Source organism: Protopterus annectens, chromosome 12.part0, assembly GCF_019279795.1.
Source record: "Protopterus annectens isolate FY-2018-M chromosome 12.part0, PAN1.0, whole genome shotgun sequence".
In the NCBI taxonomy this organism is placed as follows: Eukaryota; Metazoa; Chordata; order Ceratodontiformes; family Protopteridae; genus Protopterus; species Protopterus annectens.
Genome location: NC_056746.1, coordinates 1,154,623,191 through 1,154,649,639, shown reverse-complemented (window position 1 = coordinate 1,154,649,639; position 26,449 = coordinate 1,154,623,191). Strand labels below are relative to the sequence as shown.

The following is a 26,449-nucleotide window of genomic DNA, read 5'->3' as shown; positions in this document are numbered from 1 at the left end:
TTATTGAGGTTTAGGGAAAAAGGTGGCCAAATTAATAGACTGGTTGACAGCCACACTGGACATCACTTGAGGCATGAAAATTGGGTTAGTCCTGGAGGAGAACTGTGCTGGTTCAACTCCTTTATTCTGGATCCAGGAACAATATCTTTTCCACTTGTCAGCATAGGATTTTCTAGTACTGGGTCATCTAGCTTCATGTGCAACATCCAGGACCTGCTTGCTTAGGCTGAACACTGGAGGAGAAGTCAAGGAATAAGCCAGGCTGCCAGGTTCAGGGTGTGCAATTCTGGATGCAAGAACTCTCCCCTCCTGCTGAATCGGAATCTGAGGGAGGTGCCATGGAGGCAATGGAGACAGACTGCGCAGTAGTGGGCATCGGTGCTGGCGTGGCCAGTCTGGGGCAATCAGGATTGCCCTTGGTCTCTCCTGCCTTATTTTGAGTAGTACTCTGGTAAGAAGAGGAAGGGGGGGGGGATGCATAGATTGAGAGGTTTTCCCAATGGAAGGACAAGGCATCCACTTTCCAGGCTTTGCTGTGAGGTTCCCTGGTGCAGAAATTGCTGAGCTGGTGGTTGTAGGGGGGAGGCAAATAGATCCAACTTCAGGGTACCCCATTTCTGGGTCACAAGGCTGAATGTGTTGTGGCTTAACTGCCACTCGTGTGGGTCTAGGAGATTTCTGCTTAAGCTGTCTGCTAAAGAGTTTTGGTTGCCTGGCAGGAATTGGGCTTGCAGGTGTATATGCATGGCTGAAGCTGTGTTCCAAAGGGTCATAGTTAGCCTGCAGAGTGGGTTCCCCCCTGCTTGTTGATGTACCACATCACTGTGGGGTTGTCGGTTTTGATTAGAAAAGGTCCCGGAGAGAGTAGGGATCTGAAAGCTGTTAGAAATGCTAGCTGTTCAGCACGCTCTTTCTGGTTGATGTGCAGATGAATTTGATTTGGGCTCCAGTGGCCCTGAATGCACCTGCCTTCCAGATGTGCATCCCAGGCATAGTCTGATGTGTCAGTGATTAGGGTCTGGGCGGTGTGGGGCTGTGTAAACGCAAGTCCCTTGTTGTGGTTGCATGCTGCTGCCCACCAAAGGAACGCTTTCCTTAGACAAGGTATCATAGGTAAGATAGTTTCCAGATCCTGAGAATGTTGGCACCAAAGACTACCATTGAAGCCTCCTCATATGCAGTCTGGCATAAAGAATTAGTAAAAGCAAGAGGCCATGAACCCTAGAGCTTGCAGGATTTTCCTTGTGGATAACTGGGTCCTGGTGGCCATTTGAGAGAAGCAGCCTGTCAGACGGGCTTGTTTTTCTGGAGTAAGGAATGCCATCTGGGATGCTGTATCCAAGCTTCCTCCCAGGAATACAATTTTCTGACTGGGGGCTAGTTTGGATTTCTTTTCGTTGATGGTGTACCCCAATGAGGTTAGAAGGTCCTTTACAAATGGTCAGGTGTTGCAACAGCTTTTCCTGACTGTCTGCCTGAATCAGGCAGTTGGCCATGTAGGGGTAAACTTGAATAGTTTTGTCTACAAAAGGCAATGGCTGGAGCCAGGCATTTTGTGAAAACCCTAGGAACAGTGGGTAAGCCAAAGGGAAGTGCAAAGAACTGATAATGCATACATCCTGCCTTGAAAAGTAGATATTTCCTGCAGGAGTTCCTGACTGGGATATCCCAGGGTGCCTAGCCAGGCATCTTTGGACAGCATAGGGAGAAGCTGCTGTAGGGTGAGCATTTTGAATTTTGGTGCCACCAGGAAGGCGTTTAGAATGGATCTATTTAGGATTGGGTGCCAGGTGACCTCTTTTCTGGGTACCAGGAAAAGTCTGGAATAAAAACCTTGGCCTGTTCTGCAGGCACAGCCTGAATTGCCCATATGGAGAGCAGGGACTGAACTTGGTTTTGTGCCTCTGTCCACTGGTTTGGAGGAAGATCTGGGAACCCTTTTGGGGTTGGTAGCGTGTGGAAATAAATTTTGTACCCCTGGGATACTGAGGACCTATCAATTGTTGGTGATAGAGGCCCAGTTTTTTGCATGGTAGGAAAGTTTTCCTCCTAGGGGCACAAGCAATTGGGCAGAGGTTCATAGGTTTATACTAGGCTATCTGCCCTAAGGCATTTATAAGCCTAGCCTAAAGTTTTGTGGCTTACGCCACCCCTTATATGAAAAAATACTGTGCCCATTAGTTTGTTGTGCCTCTGTCCAGCAGTGACACAGAGATGATTCCCGGGGTAAACCTACGATCTCCCATCCACAGGTCAAGATTTCTCTTGAACAGAGCCAGTGAGGTGCTCCGCCTCACATGGACCGGGATTTTATTCCACAGCATAGGGAGTCTCTGAGTGATAAATCTATCCCTCCAGCACGTCCTATTTATATCTGTGCTAAGGTTTAAGTCGCTTGCTCTAGTGGTTTTGGTGGATTTGGATTTTTTGAGGTGGAGCATGTCCATTAATTCCGGGTTGGACATGGCCTTGTATGTCAGGCACATGTCACCTCTGAGCAGACGGTATGCGACTGAATAGAGCTGGAGTTTCTTCAATCTGGCAGCATATTACAGATTTTGGAGTCCCTTTATCCTTTTGGTGAGGAACCCTTGGGGTCTCTCCAATTGCTGCAGATGTCGGGTGAGATACATCCCGAATGGGGCATTGTACTCGATCATTGGTCTGATAAGTGAAGAGTACAGGGGAACAATGACCTCACTAGATCTGGATGTGAATCCCTTCATGATCAGGTGGGCAATGTAGAAGGTCTTTCTAACCACTTTAGCAACGTGAGTGTCAAAAGAAAGGCCACTGTCAACCTGGGTCCCCAGGTCCCTGATAACCTCTTCTGTGCTTAGTGGATTGCCACCTATATGGCAGCTTGGGGTTACCTTGTTTTTCCCGAAGGGTATGACTATACATTTTTTGGCGTTTAACTTCAGGCCATGGCTCTGGATTGCCACCTATATGGTAGCTTGGGGTTACCTTGTTTTTCCCAAAGGGTATGACTATACATTTTTTGGCGTTTAACTTCAGGCCATGGCTCTGGCACCAGCTATCCGTTTCCTTGAGTCCCTTCTGAAGGATATCAGTGTCCGATGCACTTTCCACTATGGCGCCCAGTTTGCAGTCGTCTGCAAACTTTGTCAGCCAAAGTCCTCCCATGTTGGCCTGTACTTCTGAGAAGTAGATGCCGAACAATAGGGGGCCAAGGACCGAGCCCTGTGGGACACCACTTGTGACCGGCTTGGAGTCTGACATAGCGCCAGCAACTCTAACCCTGTGGGTTCTGTCCTTAAGCCAGTTTGCAACCCATCTTGTGACATATGGGTTTACATTTAAGCTGGTAAGTTTTTCTACAATACCCGAGTGGGGTATTGTGTCAAAAGCCTTTGCAAGGTCAAGGTAGGCTGTATGGACTGCCTTTCCCTCATCAATGGCCTTGGTGGAAGTCGACAAAGTTCAAAAGGCATGATCTGCCCTTGAAGCCAAACTGGGTCGGGTCCAATGTCTGCAAGTCCACTATATCTTTGTTTATAAGCTCCATTATGATCCTCTCCATAGCTTTGCAGACCAGACTTGTTAAGCTTATGGGGCGGTAATTACCAGGGTCCGTAGAGGCACCGCCTTTGTGGAGTGGGACCACAGTTGCCGTACGCCACTCCTTGGGCACATATCCTGTGGTAAGGCTGAGATTAAACAGCTGCCTTATGTGCGGGTTTAATTCCTCATTTAGCTCGTGTAGCACACAGCCAGGGACACCATCCGGTCCCATTGATGCTGTGTTTTTAGCTTTAGAGAGAGCAGCTTTCACCTGCACATTTGAGATGTCTGGGAGGCTACACTCCGCTGGGATAGTTATCTCTCCTTTAGGGGGGGGAGAGGGGAGTGAAGTTTGCTCTGAACCTGTCTGCCAGTATGTTGGCAATGTCTGTGGGTTCAGTGATTTTTGTATAATTTTGGACTAATTCTGAGCATATCTGGGAGTTTCCACCCAGGTTCCTAACATAGCCGAAAAAGGCCTTATGATTGTCCTTTGAATCCATGGCAATTTTTCTCTCAAAATTGGCCTTAGTTGATTTTGTGAGTGCTCGTATTTTTTTTTACTAATAATGATCAGGAGTGACTTCCCTTTTATGGATTTTGTTCCATCATGTAATAGCTTTCTCCTCTTATTGTAAAGTTTGTTAATGGCTGGGGTCCACCAGACTGGACGTTTGCCCTTTGTGGAAAGGGTCTTGGTTTTATTTGGGATTGCCTGATCCATGCAGTCCAGGAGGTGTTCATAGAAGGCATTTGTAAGGGCTTCCGCAGCTTGGGTTGTGGTTTCCACTGGCTCAGGGGCCTTGAAGGATACCAAACCAATCTTGAGTAGTGTGAAGTTTGCTTTAGAGAAGTTCTTCACTGTGGTCTTTTTTGTTTGGGGTGGGGGCGGGATGTGGATTTCCAGTAAGATTAGTTTATGATCAGATCTCACCAATGAGGGACATACTTCCGGTGTGGAGCATTTTGTCCCCATGTATGTGATAATGAGATCTAGTATATTTTCTCCTCTCGTGGGAACAGTGACTAGCTGTTCCATGGCATTTGAATTTATGAACTCCAGGAACCGTTGGGCTAGAAAGTTAGGGCTCGAGTAATGTTCCCAGTCTATATTCGGGTAGTTGAAGTCACCCAATATGATGGTGTTTGGAGATACATTTATACCCTCCAGTGTCTTCAGGAAGGCTGTGTGGGGTTCCTGAGTTTGAGAGGGTGGCCTGTAGCATGCTACAATTTGTAGAGCAGTTTTGCCTATGGTTAGTTGCACCTGGATGGTTTCCGAAGCTTCGTGCGTTGCCACCAACCTGGAGGTGTGGGTATCCTTTATGAATATGGATACACCCCCTCCTTTTGTGGTGTGGTCCGGGTTTTGGGGCCGGAACGCATGATATGAGGTAAAACCTAATAGTGCCGGGGTGCTCTCAGGAGCCTTGAACCAGGTTTCAGTTACAGCACAGGCATCGATGTTCTCCATACTGAGAAGGGCCTCGAGTGCGTGCATTTTGAGATTTAGACTTCTGGCATGGAGCAGCATTACCCTCAGTTTCTTCCCATTTTTGTTTTCTAGGGTGGTAGGTTTAGAATTTGAGCCTTGCCTAAAAAAGGCACTATGGGGGTGGCAAGAGCCTTAGCCAATATCCAGAATCCCAGGGGTGACAGGTGCAAGCCGTCCCTTGCAAAGCAGCGTGTCATCCCAGGCAGACAGACACTGGATCCCCTTTGAATGACACCAGACATTAAGCCAATTGGGAGGAGTTGAGAAATTGTGAATTCTTTCCATAAGGGGGTGGCTTAGCACTCACTGTTTTAGAAGTGGAGGTACTCCATTGCTTAGGATCTCTGCATACCTTGAGACTGTTGTCTGGGGGGGGGGGGGGGTCTGCTTCCCCTAGGTCTAGAGGTGGCCTTGAGGGGGCTGGAAAGGACCAATGTTTTGACGAGCAATACCTACGGAATCCTGGAGGCTGTACTTGCAAAAAATCTTTGACTATCTGCATAGACTTAGCTTTTTCTTCGATCTTTTTTAAAACCTCTTCTGCTTTGGTGCCAAATAGATTGTCTTTGTTCAGAGGTGTGTCCAATAATTTTAATTTGACATGGTCTGGCAAGGTCTGTTCCTTAAGCCAGGCATGTCTAAGTACAGAACCTGCGACTGCTGCCCTGCAAGATGCTTCTAGGGCGTCAAACCCACATTGCAGGGTATACTTGCTGACTTGACTTGCAGAATGCATAAGCTCCTGTAATTCTTTATTTTCTGCACAGTCAGGGAAGGCAGATGTTTGCTTAATAAGTTCCATAGTATGTTGCTGGTATTTCAGCATGTGGAACTGACAATTTAATGTTCTAATGGCAAAGAGTTGCAGAGGTGTATACATTTTTACCCCAATCTGTCTAACGCTCGTGAATCCCTGTCCAGGAGGGGGGGGGATTCTTAGCTGTAGTTGCTTTTATTCCTTTAGGTCCTTGAGAGAAGATCTCCGGGTCAGCAGTAGGATTCTTGAAAAGAAACTTGTGTGAATCAGGGATTCTGTAGCATCTGTCTGGTTTCCTTGGAGCATGGGGTAAAGTATCAGGAGTTAGGCTAGATTCCATAAAGATGTCATCCACAACATCCAGAACAGGAGGGATAGCAAAGGGTCTGTGCTGTGGTAAACCTAAAAATTCTGAGTCGCTTTTTGAATGGAGGATAATCCTGGCATTCCCAATGGAAATGCTCTCCCAAAGTATGTAGGGTTTCACCAAAAGAAAAAAAATCCTCTGGAGGAGAGGCAGAAGGAAAGGATTCCTCTGCATCTGAATCCTCATAAGCAGATAAGGGCATGTCTTCATAAATCAGAAACCTCAAAGTCGGACTCTTGGTCAGATAAAGCTGCTGGGGACAACTCTCTTTTCATTTTAGCAGGGGAAGGCTGGGTTCCCCTAATCAGCATAAGGTCTTCCACCATTTTAAGCATCTGTGATTGTGGCAAGGAGGCAGGTGCTCAAGTTTGGGTCGTCAGTTTTTTAGGCATAGCTCGTACTCTGGGCCTTAGAAACTTGGTACTTTTAGAAAGAACTGAAGAGGTGAAAGAAGTTGTCGGTTTTTGTCAAATATCGGTAGTGCGAAGAACTTCCTCATAAGCCGGTGCCTGCACAACAGCTCCGGACCCATCCAAGGTGGAGACACCTGCAGGTTCTGTAGTCAAAGAGTCTCGCGGCAAAAGCACCCGAGTATTGCGACTAGCTTAACGGAAGTGTCATCGGCAGTTTTGGACCTGTGCAGTCTGTCTTTATCCTTATGTTTTTTTGGAAGATCAGTAGTCAGATGGCTTACCAAAGCCATTTCGGAACACTGAGATAGAGAGCAAAAGTATTTAGCTACAATAAGGGCCCGACAACGAATAGTTTGGGTGTTGAACAAAGTACAAAACCGGCAGCGAGGGACACCTTGGTCTGGGCCTAAACAGTAAGAATGGAAATCTCAGTGTGGTATTTGCTTTCCACAGGCAAGACAATTGTTAACTTTTTCTGACATTGGTTAGAGCAAGAAAAAAAGGACCCCCCCCCTCCCAACGGGATACTTAGCTTTAGAAGACTTCAACTTCAGTTTCAGAAATGAAAGCTCCGGTACCGGCCGACTGGCACTTGTGCAAACTGCTTCTGCTTCAGGCTCCTCAGCATGAAAGACTGATGTAATGGCGTTGGTTGCCTGTTTTTATATCACTGACAACCTGACGTCAGTCCTGAAGCAATAGCAACCGATGCAGAAATACTAAGCCTCTGGTATTCGGGCCGACTGAGGGCTACTCCTGGCAGGATAACCCAAGTGTGATGACTGTAACAGTGAAACACGAAGATCATCTACCCCATCTGAAACTTGTAGCCAGACTTCGAACAAATGCACTTCTTGGGAGATGCTTTGTCTTTGGGATGCAGTAAGAACAGTGTAAACTGAACTGATTGGGTGAGGAACAACTGAGCAGTCAGAAATCAACAAAAGGACCAACTACCTTCTCATCAGCGTTCTGTACATTCTGCTTAGCAAAATGCACATTTTCAAACCAGTCACTCTCACTGCTTCTACAGTTTGACTCTTGGTTGAATGTAATACATTTACTTGTAACATGCAGAGAGCTCAACAGAACTTGAAACTCTTGCCTGACAGTTAGTTACATTTGACTGCACATCTCTGAACCACTTTATTAAGGAAGTATTACTTCCTGAGCAGCTAGCTGCCTATAAAAGCTGTTTATAAATCCTTCTTCTCATGACATACAAGAAATGCAGTTCTCACAGTATTATTTCACACTACAAAGAAAATGTGTGTATACTGTGACATGGGCTGACACTTCTCTAATCAGACTCTTCAACACCCAACCAGAATTTATCAGCTCAATGGATTTGACACATTCACTGTTTACTTAGCATTTTCTCAGTATAATTAATCCTGTAACATGTATCCGGTAGAAAGGAAATTGTGCATTGTTTATTCTCTTAAAGAGGCAGTTACCCCCTTTTAGGCCCTTAAGAGATGACCATTAGCATAACATTCTGGTAATGTAGCTAGAGACCGAATTGCATCTAGTAACAAAATGATTTGAGAAGATAAGGCAGTTTCTGAGACATAACTGCTTTTTGGGCACAATTTAATTGGGAAATCTGGCTCTGTAGTTAAGAAATGGCTATGGGAATGGTGCTGCATACACAATGCCAACCATACACACAGCAGCTTATATCTTCTAGTCTTGTAATATAAATATTATATACAATCTAAACAGTGAAGACAAGGGAACACTGTCATTAAATCCTTAATAGCTGCGCTGACTGCCCAACTCCGTGCTTACAGCTTGGTCATAAGAACTTTCACCATTTGGGGCAAGAACAGACTTTTACAATTAGTATGGAATGAGAGGCATTCACCATTACATGTGGTGCGATTCCTACCAGGGGTGACCCAGCATCAGTTCACATTATGAGAAACGATGAGATATGAAACAATCCCAAGTGTAACTCAACAGTAAACATTTGACTTTTGATTTGGTTAAAAAAGGTTGTTGACAAGCAGCAAATGAAAGTTTTCTCCTACAGGTTTATGCTGAACCAAGCTCTCATTTACCTACAACTAAAGAAATTAACATGTCCAACTGAAAAGCCCTGTCATCATGCAAAAGCTGCATTTCAAGTATGCACACATAGGTTCATACTAGGCTATCTGCCATAGGGCATTTATAAGCCTAGGCAGAGTGTGTGTGGCTTTCACCACCCCTTAGGATGAGAATACTATACCCATTAGTTTGCTGTGCCTCTGTCCAGCAGTGACACAGAGACGATTCCCGGGGTAAACCTACGATCTCCCATCCACTCGTCAAGATTTCTCTTGAACAGAGTCAGTGAGGGGCTCTGCCTCACATGGACTGGGATTCTGTTCCATAGTGTAGGGAGTCTCTGGGTGATAAGCCTCAAAAGCTCAGCTGCTGCTTCTGTGTGCATTAACTGTAGGAAATTAACCACACCGAGCTGCTGTGCTATACTATAAACAGTACTTATCTCACTGCCTTTTCTAGAATAAGCTGAACAAGAACTATTACTGCAAGTGTTCTCTTCAAAATGGCCACTTGGATGCAGTTTTAAAATGCTAACCTTGTTTAGACAGGTGGATTTTGTGGTGGGGAGTGTGGCCTTACCTGCCAGTCCTTCAGTGACATGAGACACTGAATTTAACAGATAAGATGGTTAGTATTACTGAAATGCAACCCCTTATTATACAAAGACCACCACACACAGAAATAACGCCAGACAATATGCTGTCACATCAATGTAACAGGTAGTATTGCCACTGCAACAAACTATTAATTGTCTCACATTAATACTACAGAGCAATGCAGCTTTTATAATCCGACAGGTAGCCATGAAATTTGTCTACACAGTGAGTCAGCTGCAGCAAGTAGCATCCAAGGCCAACAGAGCCTCTAGTTGAAACATGGTAAAGAACTCTTTCCATGGTACTGGGGTATCCTTTGTCTTGTATACCTGATACATGGAAACTCAAACCAACAGAAGGTATGTGCAACATACATATTTCATTGGCTCCAAGTCTCTAACATTTCACTGCAAAACCTAAACCTCCAGCGCATAATCTAAACCTCTACTAAAGAAGGCAGACATGTTTTAGCAAATTTTAATTCTGGATGGTGTTAAAATGATTTTTGAAGTTTCTGGTCCTTTCTCAAAGGGGGGAAAAAGACAGCATTTGTCCAAGACAAAACTCTGACAAAATAACTTCTGAACACAGAACCAAATGTGCATTTGTTCTGCTTCTGCTGCTCACTGCTAACCCCACAGGTCACACTATGCATGCTGGGTAACTTCATCCTTGTTGATTTTTTTTGTAAGACATACTAACCAGAGCACACACCACTGCAATTTTACAAAATACAAAAGTTATGCAACAAATGACCTTAATACGCAAATGCTGCGACTCTTCTCAAAGGGCATACCTTTTTATTAATAGCTAGTTACCTGCCAGTGCTTCAGTGCTGTGTAGGCCCCCCTTCCAATTCCACTGCCCCTTTTTTGTTTGAGTGTTAGGGAGCAAATCTCACATTTAAAAAGAATACGAAAAAAACTATTAAGCACTATTTTTTAATGCAGAAATCACTGTTAAAGTACTCTTCAGTAATACTGATCTTCCCAGATGAAGGAATCTATCAGCAGGAGGTGGCACACACTAGTTCTGCTCTGCAGTTATTGATGCTATTTTAGCCAAAAATAGCACTCAACCTCTTGCCTCCAAAATGTGGAACATTACCTCCTACAATGTGAAACGAGTGGAGGAATATTAACCATCTTACTAAAAACTCCAACCAGGAAGCTCTCAGCAGAATTCAGTGCTATCTGCTATGGCTAAGGGTTAAAAAAATCCTTTACCCTGTGGAACAAGGAACATGGACTTGACTCAAAATGAGAAATGTTCCTCAAAGTACATTTGAGAGGTGCTCAGGTCTTGAAAATGTTTAAAAAAAAAAAAAATATGGTAAAAATTTGAAAATATGAAGTGAGGCCCAACAACAACGAAATCCTGCTTTTAAGTTTGGGGAAAAAAAAAAGGAATGGAAGGGGTTAGCATATGCACAATGAAAAAATTGTACTGCTGCCTGCAATATGTAATTTTAAATAAAGCTTTACTTTAGGTGCCTTAACTGGCTATTAATCCAACCAAGCCCGCATTCCAAACATCCACACAACAACTAGGTCTAAAAGAGAAAAACGGTAATTCCAGGAGCAGGTTTTGAAACTGTCTTCCCCGGAAGGCAGACAACACCAGACAAGGTTTTTAAAACCAAAGTGAAAGCTGAAACTTTCTTGTCCCTTCTAAAAATGAAAGAGAAAAAAAAGCAGAATTAAATTTATCAGCTTTGTGGATGTAGACATAGCAACAGGCTACATAAAAAATACATGAACAGCTGTATTTTTATATGTAGAAGATGTACTCTGTTGTGAACAGGGAGACCTTGGGATTCAAAAAATGCCTGTGTAAATGAAAGGAGTTCCTTACAGCCATGACAACTGAACTACATGATGTAGGGGGGGCTCCCAAAATGACATGGCAGTGAGACTTCTGTGTGAAATTTCATAGCCATGAGCTCGGGAACAAACTCCTACTTCTCAAGAACCAGTAAGAAAGACAGACTACCACATACCTATTTAGCCATGCAGCAGAGTACAAAACCTGGTATCCGTTACTGTTTTACCCTTGCAGTGAAGGCAAGTCAGAGAATGTGGCACTTCAGGCAGTATTTAAGGACTTGGGGGTAGGCTGGGTCTCGCATCATTTTTTAAAAATCTTTTCTTTATAGAACAGAGCTGAATGCCTAATTAGACAAAGATATGACGCACAGGAGACACTCCAGTTACAGTTAACCATTTACAAGATCCCTATTCGAATCATAGCTAGCTACCGGACCCCAAATTTGACTCAAGATGCCCAATCTGCCTATTTGGACCGGTTTGAATCTATCAAAATTCAACCCTTTAGCCTGATCCTGGGTGACTAACTTCCCAAACAAAGTGAAAGAACTGCTCATGCCAGAACACAAATGGCCAGAGATTCCTTGATTTTGTCAATGCAAATTCCTTGGAACAGCTAGTCTGTACCCCCACAAGAGGTGATAACATCTTGGACTTGGTATTAAACCAACATGAGTAACCACTGCAGCCACTGCAGCACCCCTATAGTATCATCCTCCCTGGTAAGATTCAACCACAAAGCAGTCACTTTCGAAGTCACCATCTCCCTCAACCCCCACCCCCCCCAGCTAGGATCAGACAAAAACTTCTCCAAAGCCGATTATACCATCCCTCAGGAGACTAAACAGCTTCACAGCCCCTCCCCCCTCCGTAGGAACTGGCACCAATATCCAAAACTACACCAAAGCACTATACGAGCATTTATATAGATGTACGGAATCAGGAATACCCGACAGGACTAAATCATCTTCCGCAAGGAAGAGTAAACCTGTCTGGTGGATATCTGCAATAAACAAACCATAATAAAAGGAAAAAATTGCTGTCCAAGACCAAAGAGGAGCAGGTGCCCAATTGGAAGCAATGTCTCCTTAGCCTGAACAAGTAAGAGCAGTAATGAAATCCTCCAAAGCAAACAAAGTCCAAATTGGCCACATCTACAAGAGAGACCATCATAAGGCCTTCACATATGTCTGCAATCTCAAAGCAAGCACCCAAATCTGTTCAGAATTTGTGGTCAAGGACACCACATATAAAATGCTGTAGACACAGCAAACTTGCTGGCTGACAGATTAAGCAAACAACTTTACCCCTCTGCCCTCCCCCCCCATCAATAAAACCAGGACATCCCCAGTACCTGCCCCCTTCTACTTATATTTAGGGAACAGGTCATCACTGCCATCTCAAAGGCAAAAAATACAGCCTCCATGGGACCCGATAACATCCTAGGCTGCATCCTACATGAACTCGGGCAGGAACTTACAGCACCATTGGGCACCCTATTCAACCAAAGCCAGAGTACTGGCTTCATCCCAGCTGAGTGGAGGAGGACAGCCACAGTTATCCCTTTACACAAAAGGTGGAAGCGTCCACAAAGCCGGGAAATTATAGACCCAGTAGCCTAACTAGCCTGATCTGCAAGGACATGGAATGGATTATCATGGATCTCATTAACAAGGATATTGGCAACAGCCAAAAACTTGATTCCACACAGTTTGGCTTTGTCAAGGGAAGGTCAGGTCTGCTAAATTTGGTCGACTTCTTTAAATCAGTCTCCAAAGCCATGGATAAGGGAAGACAGTGTACACAGCCTACCTTGTCCTGGCCAAAGCCTTTGACACTATTCCCCACCCGGGCATAATAGATAAACTCTCTCAACTAGGAATCAATCCATATGTTACCAGATGGGTAGCAAACTGGCTCACTGATAGAGCCCACCTACAAGCAGTAGACATGCAACAAGCGGCATACTCCAGGGTTCAGTCTAGGGGCCGTTATTTGAGATGTACTTTTTTGAGGTGCATTCCAAAACCAGTGGGCTATGGCTGACCCAAGTTTGCAGAGGACTGCAAGCTGGGTGCTGTCACCAATCCCCCTAGTGATGTGGACATCCTCCAAGAGAGGGTCTCACTCAGACTAATGACTGGTGCCAGAAACATGGCCTCAAGCTGAATACTAAAAAATCCACCATCATCCAATTTGGGGAGAGTGATGTCCCCACAAATTATTACATTAATAACATTCTAAGCACACAGTCAATCGTGAGGGATTTGGGCACCCAGGTCGACAGCAAACTGAGTTTTGACCACCATGTTGCTTCCTTTGTAAGGAAAGCCTTCTATATGGCCCACCTCTTAAGTAAGGGTATCTCATCCAGGGACAAGGAGGTCATAACACCCCTGTATTCTTTCCAGGGACAAGGAGGTCATAACACCCCTGTATTCTTCCCTTATAAGTCCCATTATTGAGTAAAACGCCCCTTTTGGCATGTACCTTGCAAAGCACATGCAGCAGCTGGAGAGACCACAGAGATTCCTCACCAGAAGAATCCATGGTCTTACACCCACCCCTCTACTCAGTTTCATACGGACTCCTCAGAGGGGACCTCTGTCTAGCATACAAGACCATCACTGACCCCATCTTGATGGGACTGCTGCATATCTGCAAGTCAAGCTCCACTCTCGTAACACACATGCGCGGCTTCAACCTGGTGTGGGACATAAGACTTGCTGGCAGGACACATTTGTGTCCCAGAGACTCCCCCATCTAGACTCTCTCTCACATCAAGCAGATCAACTCTTTACCCCTTTTTAAACACAACCTGGATAACTGGACGGGAAACAGAAAATATACCCCTGGGATTCCACCTATGTCCCTGTTGGACTGAGGCATCTGGTGCCGATTTGTCTAAACATGGGCTAAACTCTTGGCTAGGCTTATAAGGGCTTCAGGGCCAATAGCCTAGTAACCTCCTACGATCCTATGTGCTGGTTCCTACAGTTATGTCATGTCTCCACTTTCTACTGGTCAAAGTGCATATCACCATGCAGATGAAAAACTCTGCCTAAGAATTACAACGTCCTGGCAAAACATGCTGGCAGTTTATCTGATATCCTCCAATAACCAAGCAGGAACAGAGAAGTACAGAGCAGGTCTAATTCCTTGGTTTAGTAAGATCTGTGAAGTACACATGAAGGTCATAAGAGTCAAAACCTAGGTCTGCATGGTGTAGAAAGTTAGTTTACACCTTATTACTCTGACTTCTAGACAATACCACTCCCAAATTAGATGCTACAAGATTTCCTAAGATAAAATGCACAGCTCTATGCTCCAAGACACGCTTCTTTTCCTTTCTCATCTCCACCTTCACTACTCCATCCCATATCCATCTCTTCACCATCATCTTTACAAGCAACAGCAACATTCTGTTACGGTCATCAAATACTACATAGGTTATGTGACCTACAATCAATAAATATGCGTTAACACATATTTAATGTTTGGATCCAGTTCAAATGTTTAAAGATATCACACAGTAAATCACCTATGCCTCAATACAGAAAGCCTGTAAAACTAAAAAAACAAGTGTATTCAACATTTGGGATTAGTCTAAACAAAACCAGTCAGGTGATCAAAGGAAGGTGAAATCCCAAATGCCAAACTGCCAGTATTTGCTGACCGAACATAAAAGTTCCCCATTCATCATATCTGGTTTGTACAGTACTGTGCCAAATGTCTTAGTAGCAGTTTCACTTTCAAAACCAGACAGACTCCATTTAAAAACATCCTTCTATTGCAATACCACGGGAAGGTGTGACTATATGTTTTGCTCTAGGATACTTTATATGGCACTTCATAAAAAGATTAGCTTCATCACAACTTATTTTACTGCTTAAGTGCACTCAGTTTATGCATGGAATCCAGGCTTTGCCACCCCCCCCCACCAACATGACACCCTTAGACAGGTGATCGGTCTGCACGGATCCAGGAAGTGGGGGAGGGCAATAGCTTTTCAGTTCCCATCCATCTTTTTTTTTTTTTTTTTTTTAAATCTATCCCACTCCCACACTTGAGGACAACTGGCAAGTAACAACAGACAGTACGGGGGCAGTTCTATATGAGAAAGTAAATAAGAATATAAAACGGGCAGTTTTGTCATGAAACAGGTGCACAAGATGCACAACAACTCCACTATGAAAAGGGCATGCAGCTACACAATGCACACCACCGACAACCATCATCTGGAGGCTGACATACTTCCAGGATCAGAATAGTACTAATTTAGTGCGGGTGCTTCACCAATCCAACCAGCACTGAAAGTGGTCTAGAAAGCAAGCCCCCCCCCGGGGCTGGTCTTTAGTAAAGTTAGTTCAGCTGTAGCCAAAATATTATGGGCTGGCTTAATAAAACACTACACCTGTATTAATATCAGTGGTCACTAATACTTTATGTATACTACCACTACACCAAATGAAATTTACACCTCATGAATGTAAACGATTTACATTTTCTTACCTATTTTCTCAGAGTTGTGTGTGCATGTGTTGCACGTGTGTCTGATGATAAAGGCATCACACACTTTTATCCTAGCATCGATATTTGGAATAATGTTGTAGCTCTTCACGGTCATGGTACTAAACCAAAATATTCAATTGCATTTCATAACTATCAAATGACTTTACAAAGTGACCTTTTAGTATGAAGTACAACTGTCATCCTGCAGGAAGAAAGCTAACTTCTGGTTTCCCTTCAACCCAGTTTAAGTTTTTTGTATAAATGTGACATATCTAGAGGCTCATAGGTACTGACTAGGCTACCCATCTGTAAGGGTCTTAAGAAGTCTAGCCTTATATTCCCATAGTAGTTTTCTGGCCCTTGCCTTTTATGTATGAATAATCCAGAGGTGAGCAGAACAAGGATATGTTGGGGCAGTTACTTCTTGCCCCTATCCACTAAATAGGGGTGAATTTATGTTTTTCTCATTCACGCATCCAAATTGTTTTATGTGGAATGGAAGACTGTTCAACTGAAGACATGCACAGAGATAGGATAGATGCAGTCAATATTAATGCACAGACGAGCAAGAAACACCTGGCAGTCCTTAAAACATATTACCACACAATTCCATTCCTCTCCCTGTGCAAGGACAAATGCAGGTACAGACACAAATGTTCATACACAGACGAACTTGCATATTCTCCAGACGTTACACCGTTACAGTATCTACAGTCTAAAGCACAACAATTCTGCACACAAGAGCATTTAAACACAGAATCAGATTCACCAATGCCCCTCCTTCCCAAGCTCCTGCACACTTATTTCACATTTCCATTCCTACCTTCCATTTCCCTCCTGGGCATAATTACAAGCAGGTCATGCATTTAGAAGTGACTGCATCTCTTATGAGCCTAACTTGATTTATTACACATACATTACAACATATAAAACATAACTGCTCCCAGCATGCACAATGTGAAATGATAATAAAAACTTTCTCATCATTGCATACAAATCATAGTTTCTGGACAGAGAAAGGCGGTACTTCTACCTTGTGCACCGTTCCAGAAAATATAAATTGTATTCTGGCTTTTACTGCAGTTGGTGCCGCTACATCACCGCCCCCTGCATTTCTACACACACACACACACACACACACACACACACACACACACACACACACACACACACACACACACACCCCTATTCAGAACAGAAATGCACTGCTGCTAACAATGGCACTTAATGTATATAAAATAACTGTAAAGATTAATGTGCAGCTGTTTGGAATGGGTCAGAATCAGCATTATTCCTCAAATAAAATGGCAACTATAAAACAGGAAATAAACCCTGCCCACTGCATGAACAAACCGCTTACATGTTCAGTAACTATTCAGCTGACACTGTTCTCTTCTGAGCTGATGCTGCCATCTGATCACATCTGACATATCATGTTTCTTGAGTTACTTGTGATGTACAAGCATATGCTGTGTAAATTAATCGTTTTATTCTTTGTTTAGAATGGAAGTTAAAGTTCTACTGTCCTATTCAATGCAACCTGGGAAAACTCAACATGGATGTTTAAAGAGAATCTCTCCAAAAAATTAGTCCCAACTACGATACAAGAGGTTCACATTTGAGCAGCTACTCCAGCATCTGTGAAACTGACCAGGAGAGACAGGAATCACCTGACAGCAGTTGATCTCTATTCACGGAGGTGGATATAGGGTGCTTTGCTACAGGACTAGACTCCTTTGGAAACCAGAGGCTTGGCCCTGGACACAAAATTTTGGATCAACCTGCATGAAGATAATTCACTGCAAGAGGGCACTGAGGATGCAGAGGCATTAAAGTCCACAGAAGGATCAATATTTGGGAGCATTCTGGGGAGCTGCATCACAGAGGAAAAATGTTCACTATTTGCAAATGACCACCCATGATCCTTTGACTGCTGCTTGTCACTATTCCTACAAAAAGTGTTACATCATCTCACACACACATATTTACTAACAACTTCATACACTAATCAATAACACGGATTCAGGTTTGTTCATACACACATTTTCCATTAATTTCATGCGTTATGCATTATTTTTTTTGCTTAATTATCATTCACAGCAAAGTTACAGTTTTCCATTAAAGTACCAGTCTTCCTCCTCCTCCTGAACATTATTTTGGATGCACTGTCCCCACAACTTATCTTTATTTGTAAGCAATGTGTTCCTTCCATTTTCTAAAACTCCAGCAACAAGTGTCACAGAATGGCCGACTCCCCCAGAAAGGAGGGACCCTCACAAAAAAAAAAAAAAAAAAAAAAAAAACACAAAATGGTTTACAGAACATAAGGAGGAAATTAGATTATGGAGACCGACTGGCAGTTCCCATTAAAATCAAAATTAAAATTAGAATATCCTAGAAAGTAGGATGGGAATGTGATAGCAGTAGCTTTTATTCAGATCAGGTGGCAGAAAAAGTAAGAAAGATGAGACCCTTTATGTCAAAGAAGGCATTAGTCATCAAGGCACGCATAACACGAGGCACAAACAAATGTTACTCACTGCAGAGAAATGTTATTACCCCATTTGACACACACTTCTTTTATTAAAGAAAAACAAAGCATGACAAAAAGTTCTAGTACGGTGGCTGTCAGAGGAATGCTGGCACACTGTTGCACAACTTTTACTTTCCTAAATGTGAACTATCGCCTCATCGTGAAGTGGGTCTGTGTGTTCGGTTCAAGAGACAAGCCTTAGGACAGTCAGTGCAACAACATACTACGTTAACGTGTCAACAATAACCAAGAACAGAATCCTGCAAAACTGGTGGTGGGAGGTCTAACAAACATGGAAGCAAAGGAGGAGATACAGGAGGATACATGTACAGGCTTTGGGAAAAGCCATGTTCAAACTTGGGAGTCACAGCCTCATACTTTCCCCACAGCCCCTACCTCACATACAGAAAATGTCATCAACTTAACAGTATCATTTTTAGCTGCTATTTCTTATGACAAAGTCTGATTAACCTAGAACAACAAATGTATTCAAATGAGGAAACTTCTCCCTCTGTCATTTATATAATTATGCTACAAAACTTTTCGCCCTCTCTCATACACATAATTATGTTATAAAGACAGACAGTCACTTACATTTCCTGGCCTCTATAATCTTTACTGTTTCTGAGCAATGCACAGAAAAAAAATCATCATAACATATAGACACCGGTCTACAGCCTTACCAAGTATGAGAAAGCAAGGGTTACAGGGAGTAGGGGAGGACAAACTAAGGGTTACAGGAAGTAAGGGAGGAGGACAAACTAAGGGTTACAGGAAGTAAGGGAGGATAATACAAGATCTAGTGTCTTCAGGACTAATTTCTGTTGAGATCACCTTCCTAAAGGATTGGGGCCCACCCTGCAAAGGGTTATGCTGGGGGTACCTTAACACAGTAAATTGGAATACCCATGGCTGGAAGTTGTGGAAACTGGGAAAAAGCCACATGGCCATATACCGGCAGAGAAAGAAATAAAACAGGGAATCTTTACTTCACTCTCTCTTGATCAGTGTGTGACTTGTATCATTCTGTGCCCAGACCAGATTAAAAAAGACTATGGATCAAAAATAATCATGGGCCTCTTCAAAACATTTGGCAACTGAACAGATCAGACTTTTAATATCACAAAACACTGGAAACATCTCCTTCTAGATGTCTTACCTATACATAACTTATTGCTTCAGACATTAAAAACAGTACTTTATTTTTGATGGTTGCCTCTCAGTAGCCTTAACCATTTTTATGTTGTTAAGCACTGCACGTCACACTCCATGCAGCTACAAGTTAAGCAGCACCACAAGGAAAAGCCTCACGTACCTCATAAATATTTTCCTTTATCAAGAAAGTAAAGGTATGCACTTCAACAATCTGTTAAAAGATAACAGAGCAATGCCTGCTAGCTCTCCAGAATTCCCCAAACAGTAGTGATCCAATCAATTAAACAAGCTGCCCAAAAGTAGTGGTCCAATCAATTAAACAAGCTGGATATGCAGAAACAGCCACTAAAATCAATTAAATGCTGTTGGCTTTGCATAGAACATAGTGCAAACGGTACTTTTAACACACAGCAAGGCATCCAAACAGTATTATCAATCATAGAGAAAATAAAAGATGAACCTTTATCAGCCCTGTTAATGCAATGAAAAACATTACAAAAACACCTTTAACACCACTATGAACAAAAATTAAACCGTCAATGTATTGTGATCACAAAAGACTACTTTGAAAATATACATTATAAAATACATTTTCCTTTACATATCTAATTAATAATGTGGCTAGGAAAAAACGTAACCAGATATTATGTGAAACAAATGTATATAAGACATCAGTATTAGTCCAAAACCCAACTTCTGTGATAGGGTAATTGTATAACATAAAGAAGTAACCACTTGTGCCATACAGGAACAATGTACTTTGGTCTCCAAGACAGCATTCTTCTGAGGAGAGAGTACCAAGCATTTCACTTACTGTTTGAGATAGCTTATTCTCCAATATGCAAAACCACTGGATGAAAGTAACTGGGGGGGGGGGGGTCAGGGCCTAGACCCCGGGAGAAAAAAAATATTGCTTTTATTTGCAGTATGTTTGCTTGGGTATTCATGTTGCTTTAAGCATATATGTACTCTGGCTTTCAGTTTTTAGCTATGCCTGTCAAGGAACTATGATACAAGCTCCATAGTTTTGAGGACTCGCACTGAATCCCTGTGAAAGTAAATGTCCTATATTCTCAAGGTAAAAAAGTATTACTAAAAAAAAAAATGAACCACCACAATCTTTACAAAGACCCATTTACCTCTTGCTATAACAAAATAACAAGGTCTATTCAACGTTTTATGCAACTGCAACATTTATTATTCAAATATACTGATTAAAAAAAAAAAAAAAGGGTCCATTTCCCTTTTGCCGACAGAGCAGAAAGTTCTCCTATTCTGTTCAAGAGATTGTCCACTAAATCAAATAATCTCCAGGCATAATCAACAGTTCTTCACACATTAATTTATACAACTGACTTGTCATCACAACACTGCTTTCAACAACTATTTTATTACTAACCCTATCAATTACTAAAACGTTTCAAAGAATGTCAGCTTTTTTTTTTTTCAAAAACATGACATTTAAAAATTTAAAAACAAGCACTGAATATCCTTTTTTTAAAACTAGAGGGTGAAAAAAAAAAAACATTTAACACAATGCAAGCAAAACAAGATCACATACAGACTACTAAATGGTGACAAATAAACAGCGTTGACAAATACTTCATTGCACAAGTCATTAGCAAGTAATGAGTTATTTTGAACAAAAAGTGTACAAAAAAATTTAACTGATGTTTTCCCTCTACCCAGAGATGTGAAAGAATTTCAAACCTCTAAGCACTTCTGGAAGTGTAAACTTCAGTAGTCAAACTAAGAACGTTTGGATCAGCAACACTCTTATTCTTCACTGAAAATGTCAAAGGAGGGTAACCAAACATTTTAAAGAAGTGTTTCATTCTAATGTTTGTAGAGTTTAAGTGAGACGGTATACTTTTAAATCTGTAACCTTAACATAATGGACATGAATAACTTATGGAAGTACTTGATTTAAAACTGGTATTGTGTGTGGCTATTTTATTGGTTATTATGTAACTATCAGTGCCACTTTACCGATCATTCTAAATTGAATATATTGATTGCGATTAAGAGCGAGGACCAGGAAAGAGCAAAATTTAGCCATTAGGAACACTGGGGGCTTACGTTGACAAGAACAATCCTTTGATCAGCATGTAACCACGGTTTTTACTTTGCCACACTGATCATCAAGGGTACTTCTTCAGATCTAATCAGCCCTCCCTAAAAAAAAAAAGTCTACTTTTATGGGACAGACTTCCTTGGGATGTAAAAAGTAGTTTCTTGACCATGTTTACGCATAACTTGGATAAATGGACGGGCAGTTGTAAATACACCCTGGATCTGGCCCCTTAAGCCCTCAGTGAAATGGGTCAAAAACTAGGTATAAATTAAATTAGTCATGTCAATGGGTACCTACAATCTGTGATATGGTGGCTAGGCTACAAATGGCCCTCTGAATTGGACCTATGAACTTATAAGATGTAGGCAGTGCTGATACACAGAAACACCACACAGTCCCATTACTTTGTCACACTGTTAAAACAACTTCACGCCTTATCTACCACCTTCAACATATACTACATTCTACCACCATCATCATATACTACATTCTACCACCATCATCATATACTACATTCTACCACCATCATTACCATATACTAATTACACTGTCTTACATCTTGGTCATTAATGTTGCTATCTTCTTCTTCATTAAGCTACCAGTACTGGAAGGTTCTACCCAGCCGGACTATAATCAATCTAACTCTATACGTATAGTGTGTGTCAGATAAATACCTTTAACAATTATGCCAACTCCCTTCCACCCCTGTAATGATGACAGTCATGCCAATCTAACAATTATGCCAACTCCCTTCCACTCCTGTAATGATGACAGTCATGCCAATCTACCAGGATGATAGACTCCCTCTTCTGGAACTGAGTTTGGAAGGTGGAAGAGAGAAAGTCAAGTCTCCCGATGCCAAATTCAGATACTTTTCAGTACAATTTAGTACGGTTCACAGCAAGTTTTCTATACTCAAATAAGCGTTTGCTGGAGCCGATTTAAAGTGAACCTTGTAAGACTGCATCCAAATACACTGCACGGAGGAAAAAAAGTAAAACAAGATCAAGTGCATCAGCTATGCTACAAGTAAACAGTGAAGAATCAAACGTCAATGTGTCTCTCAGTCTACTGCCTCTAGGGGAATATTTGTGGCACAACAATGTTCCACAGTACTTCCACTTAGGCACAAGCACCACCATTAGGACCATGTACATTACTATGCTAAGAGCTTGGGGCATTAATCAGGACCACAGAATGTTTGCTGTAGTCCAGTGCTATTATGCTCCAGTTAGTACAGTGTGATGGTGACACACAATAAAGGCAGATAAGAATAAGCTGTAGGAGACTGAGCATGCTCCAACTCAAAAAAGTCAGAGAAAGAGTAAACCAGACAGCTCTCCCTAGAGGCTTTGAACCAAGGCTGAAACCTGTAGGACAGCTTGATTGTAATCCCAGAAGCCCATAACGTAGCAGCACCATTAACACATTTAATAGACACCTACTAAAAATGCACATATTAATATCCCATAAAACCAACTTGCCAACAGTTGTAGCAGCCAGCTGTCTAAGTGACAACTAGTAGGCAGCCAATCTTGCAAAATAAGTTTCTCAATTGGGCTTACTGACAGATACCTGCAGAAGTGTCAACTTGTACTAACCATACCTTCAAAGTGTACCACATTAGGAGGAACGTATCTCATTTGGGGTTTTAAACAGTTCATGTTCCTCAAAGTTCCACACTGAAACAGTCTGTTACACATACAGTGTTAGGAATTTTTTTTAACCAATATCCACTGAAAATAGAAATGAATGACATTCATTCATTAAAAGATCTAAGTAAAACTGGCATATTTTAATCATCACATGACCTTCCTAGTTGAAGTTGTTCGTAAGCTGTTACGATGTGTTCCACATTTTGCACATTTGTACCACATTATGAGGGCCAGTGTTCCTCATTTTTTGGAGATGGGAGGTTGACAGCTATGTTACTAACACAAGCAATGAGGAGCCATCATCACTGCTCTAAATTTAATCTGGTTATTACTGAAACTCTGCAGGTCAGACAGAAAAATGTTGTATCGCTGTTTCCTTTAACCCAACATATTCACCAATGCAGACCTACCCAGCAAGATTTATTTTACATTTGTTGACCGGGGTAGTCCGACTGCATTCATATCCAGAGGCCCGGGGAGAAAAGCTCCAAAAAAGCAGTTAAGATTACAGATACAATATATTTAGTGGTTACATACTTAAACAAGTTATACAAATTCCAAGGTTAGAGATAATCCCGGGGGTAAATCCGGATTAAGTAACACAATTAATTATAGTAGATTGGGGAAGCAAAGACTAGCAAGGCCCAATTTGTGACTCTAAATATCTACTACGGTTTCCAAAACAGAAAAAGCTTGCAAGTAAGAATAAGCTATTCAACAGAAACCCACCTTGAAGACGTACCTATAGAAATTATTTCTACCAGGTTAACCAACAACAGACTTTTAGAAAAAGTATTACAACAGCCTAACAAATCATGAATAAAGACAAGAAACTAGGGACTGCAACTATCACATTCACTGTTCGTCAACCATCCAGCCGTTCGAGAAGTGAAGCTTTTAAATTCGGTACATCTGTGCTAATAGTTTTATAGTTTTAGTTGGATTCAAGAAATCTGCATTATCACCTGTACCATAAATATATATAATATACAGTGAGCATTTTCAGCAGAACTTGAACCCCCCCCCCCAAGTTCCCAGTGACAAATGGGCTCGTCTGAGGTTACCAGAGCAAAATACAACAAATGAATAAAAATGTTGATTTCCTACCTTTGCAAAATATCTATGAATACCCATAATATACTACCATATTACACCACTAACAGCACAAACAGCTATGAACAAAAGCATCACATTCTAAAGATTTTCAGTAAACTATGGCCCTATCCACACTGTGGTCTTGGCAAATACACCTCCTGTAGACACAAACAATTTATTTATTTTTTCCAAGTACCACAGCTTGTTTTCAGCAACAAAAAGACTGACACTATCCTGGTAGGCACATTCAGGAAAAACATTTACTAACTCTGCAGATTTGACACCATCTGAAACTCTTATGAGGTGCCATCCGTTATAAGCAATTCTAAAATGCAAATAAAAAAGCAGCTGGTAATATGTAAATACAATAAGGGGGCAGCACACAAGCAAGACCTTATGCTGCCTATTGGCTCTGGCTTAATAAAATGTAACTGCCGTCACAATAAGGCTTTCAATGTGTTCAATAAGACGCTATACGTTTCTGTGTTGTTACATGGTCCTTTAATTACTGTTCCGGACTGCTCTAGAACAGGGGTGTAACGCTGGCACCCATCCTCAGCATGGTTACAGTGCACTACTACTCTGGATAAAACGTTACTAGTGTTTAAAATTACACCCATTTTCTGTGCAGCACAAGTCATGGCTCACCTTGAGGTACTCGTTCTCGGAGCGCAGCTCCTCCATCTCCCTCATCAGCTCCTCCCGCGCCCCGTCCAGGAACTCTTCCGTTAAGTCTGAGAACGCCAGCGATGTGCTCAGGGGCAACCGGCTGTCCAGGGAGGCAGCCGAGCGCTCATCTCCCGGTGATACGTTGTCATCGCACCCCGCCGTTACCTCCATCACCTCAGGAATGGACTCGCTGGGCGCAGGGGTGCTACCGCTAGCACCGTTAGTGTCCCGGAATCCCCTGCCGCCCCGACTCGATTCGGTGTCACTGCTCAGAGCATCGGTGGATAGTTTGTTCTCCTCCGAAGCACAATCCGACAGCTCGGAGCTGCTGTCAGTCAGCGAATGTCGGGCTGCGGCAGCGGCTCCCCCAGATCCCAGCCTTCGCCGCCCCTTGCCGGCCTTGGCACTCCTACTACCGCCGCCTGACTTACTGTTGCCGCCGGTACTACGGGTGGAAGGCGCAGACGGCTTCACGCTCTGTCTTGTCTCGGGTTTGCCCGCCTTCACACCGATAGGGCTGCGCCTCGAGAAGCGAGGCTGAGGCGTGAGTCCTCCGGGCTTCCCTCCGCCCCGGCTTCTCGGTAACGACCAGCCCGACACATCCCGGGGGCGCGCCGGCGACGGTGCCCGGTTCGCTTTCCTTTTCTCATGGCTGACAGACTGCGGCCGCGGTGGTGGCGGAGGTCTCGTATCCCCGTCCGTAAGGCTAGTCTCCATGCCTTCGAGGCAGCTTCCAGCAAACGGATCTATGGAGCCTGAGTCGCCCTTCGTGCTCTCCCATTCATTGCGTTCAAACGACAGGAAATATGATGACAAATGTAGTCCTCATGCGCCGAGCACCGAACAAAGGAACAACTGCGTGTGAGGATGCGCTGCTCACAAAACATAAACACTGCCCTTCAGTCTAGCAGGCTCACGTTATTTTTTAAAATGTGGTCCTGGCTGGAATTTTTTTTGTTGTTGCCAAATAAAGCACCGCCCTAGTCCGCTCCCCCTCCCATCCCTCCACCCAGATGCCAGATTGTGACGTCCAAAAATGGGCGCGGTGAGGGGGGGGGGGGGGGGATCGACCCAAGTGCAAGAGCGACCCCTGAAAAACCGGCTTCATAGAAGTGACAGAATAAGCAGATAGCAATGAGCTCACTGCCTTGCCATGGGGCGCTGGGTCGCATCTTGCAGCAAGCTCACATTTCAGGCATGCTGTTTATTTCATGTGTAAATCACTGAAACAATGAAGGATTGTCAGATCTTTGTCAGCTCTCTTTCCATCCCTCATTAACACATAGTTAACACCAAGACATTGACTGGTCTCAAACTTGCACTTTCATATTTATTATTTTTTTACAGTAACATTCATTCAAAATTTTACACAAAGCAGAACATTCCAAAATATGTCATCTATACCTGAGGCTCAGATCTACATTCATCATGAGCAAATGCATCATACTAAAAACGTGTTCATAGGTTGTTACTAGGCTATCGGCCCTCGGGCCTATACAAGCCTAGCCATAACAATTCCCTGGCTATTTCTTCCCACACTATTTACTTCCATGGACCCCTGTCTAGCAGGGTGACTGACGTGATCCCCGGGGTGAATTTCCTTTCTCCCATCCAATCATCAAGGTTCCTTTTGAAGAGGGCCAAAGAGGCGCTCTGCTTGACATGTATGGGCAGTCTATTCCAGAGTCTGGGGAGTCTCTGGGTCAGGAACCAATCCCTTCAGCA

The 26,449-nt window shown here is 42.9% G+C and overlaps 1 protein-coding gene across 3 annotated transcripts in view; it reads right to left on the bottom strand.

The window, feature by feature from the left end:
• The window catches only part of SOGA1 (suppressor of glucose, autophagy associated 1), a 972,945-nt gene extending 947,229 nt beyond the window's left edge, over positions 1-25,716 (bottom strand). For 2 of the 3 annotated variants that reach the window (XM_044090184.1, XM_044090185.1), the window contains exon 1: positions 24,704-25,714. In XM_044090184.1, coding sequence (XP_043946119.1) covers positions 24,704-25,441 — 738 coding nt within the window. In that variant the 5' untranslated portion in view covers positions 25,442-25,714. Of the gene's footprint in view, positions 1-24,703 lie in introns of all 3 variants that reach the window. The other variant, XM_044090186.1, reaches the window with a different exon arrangement.
• Between the last annotated feature and the right edge of the window lie 733 nt (positions 25,717-26,449).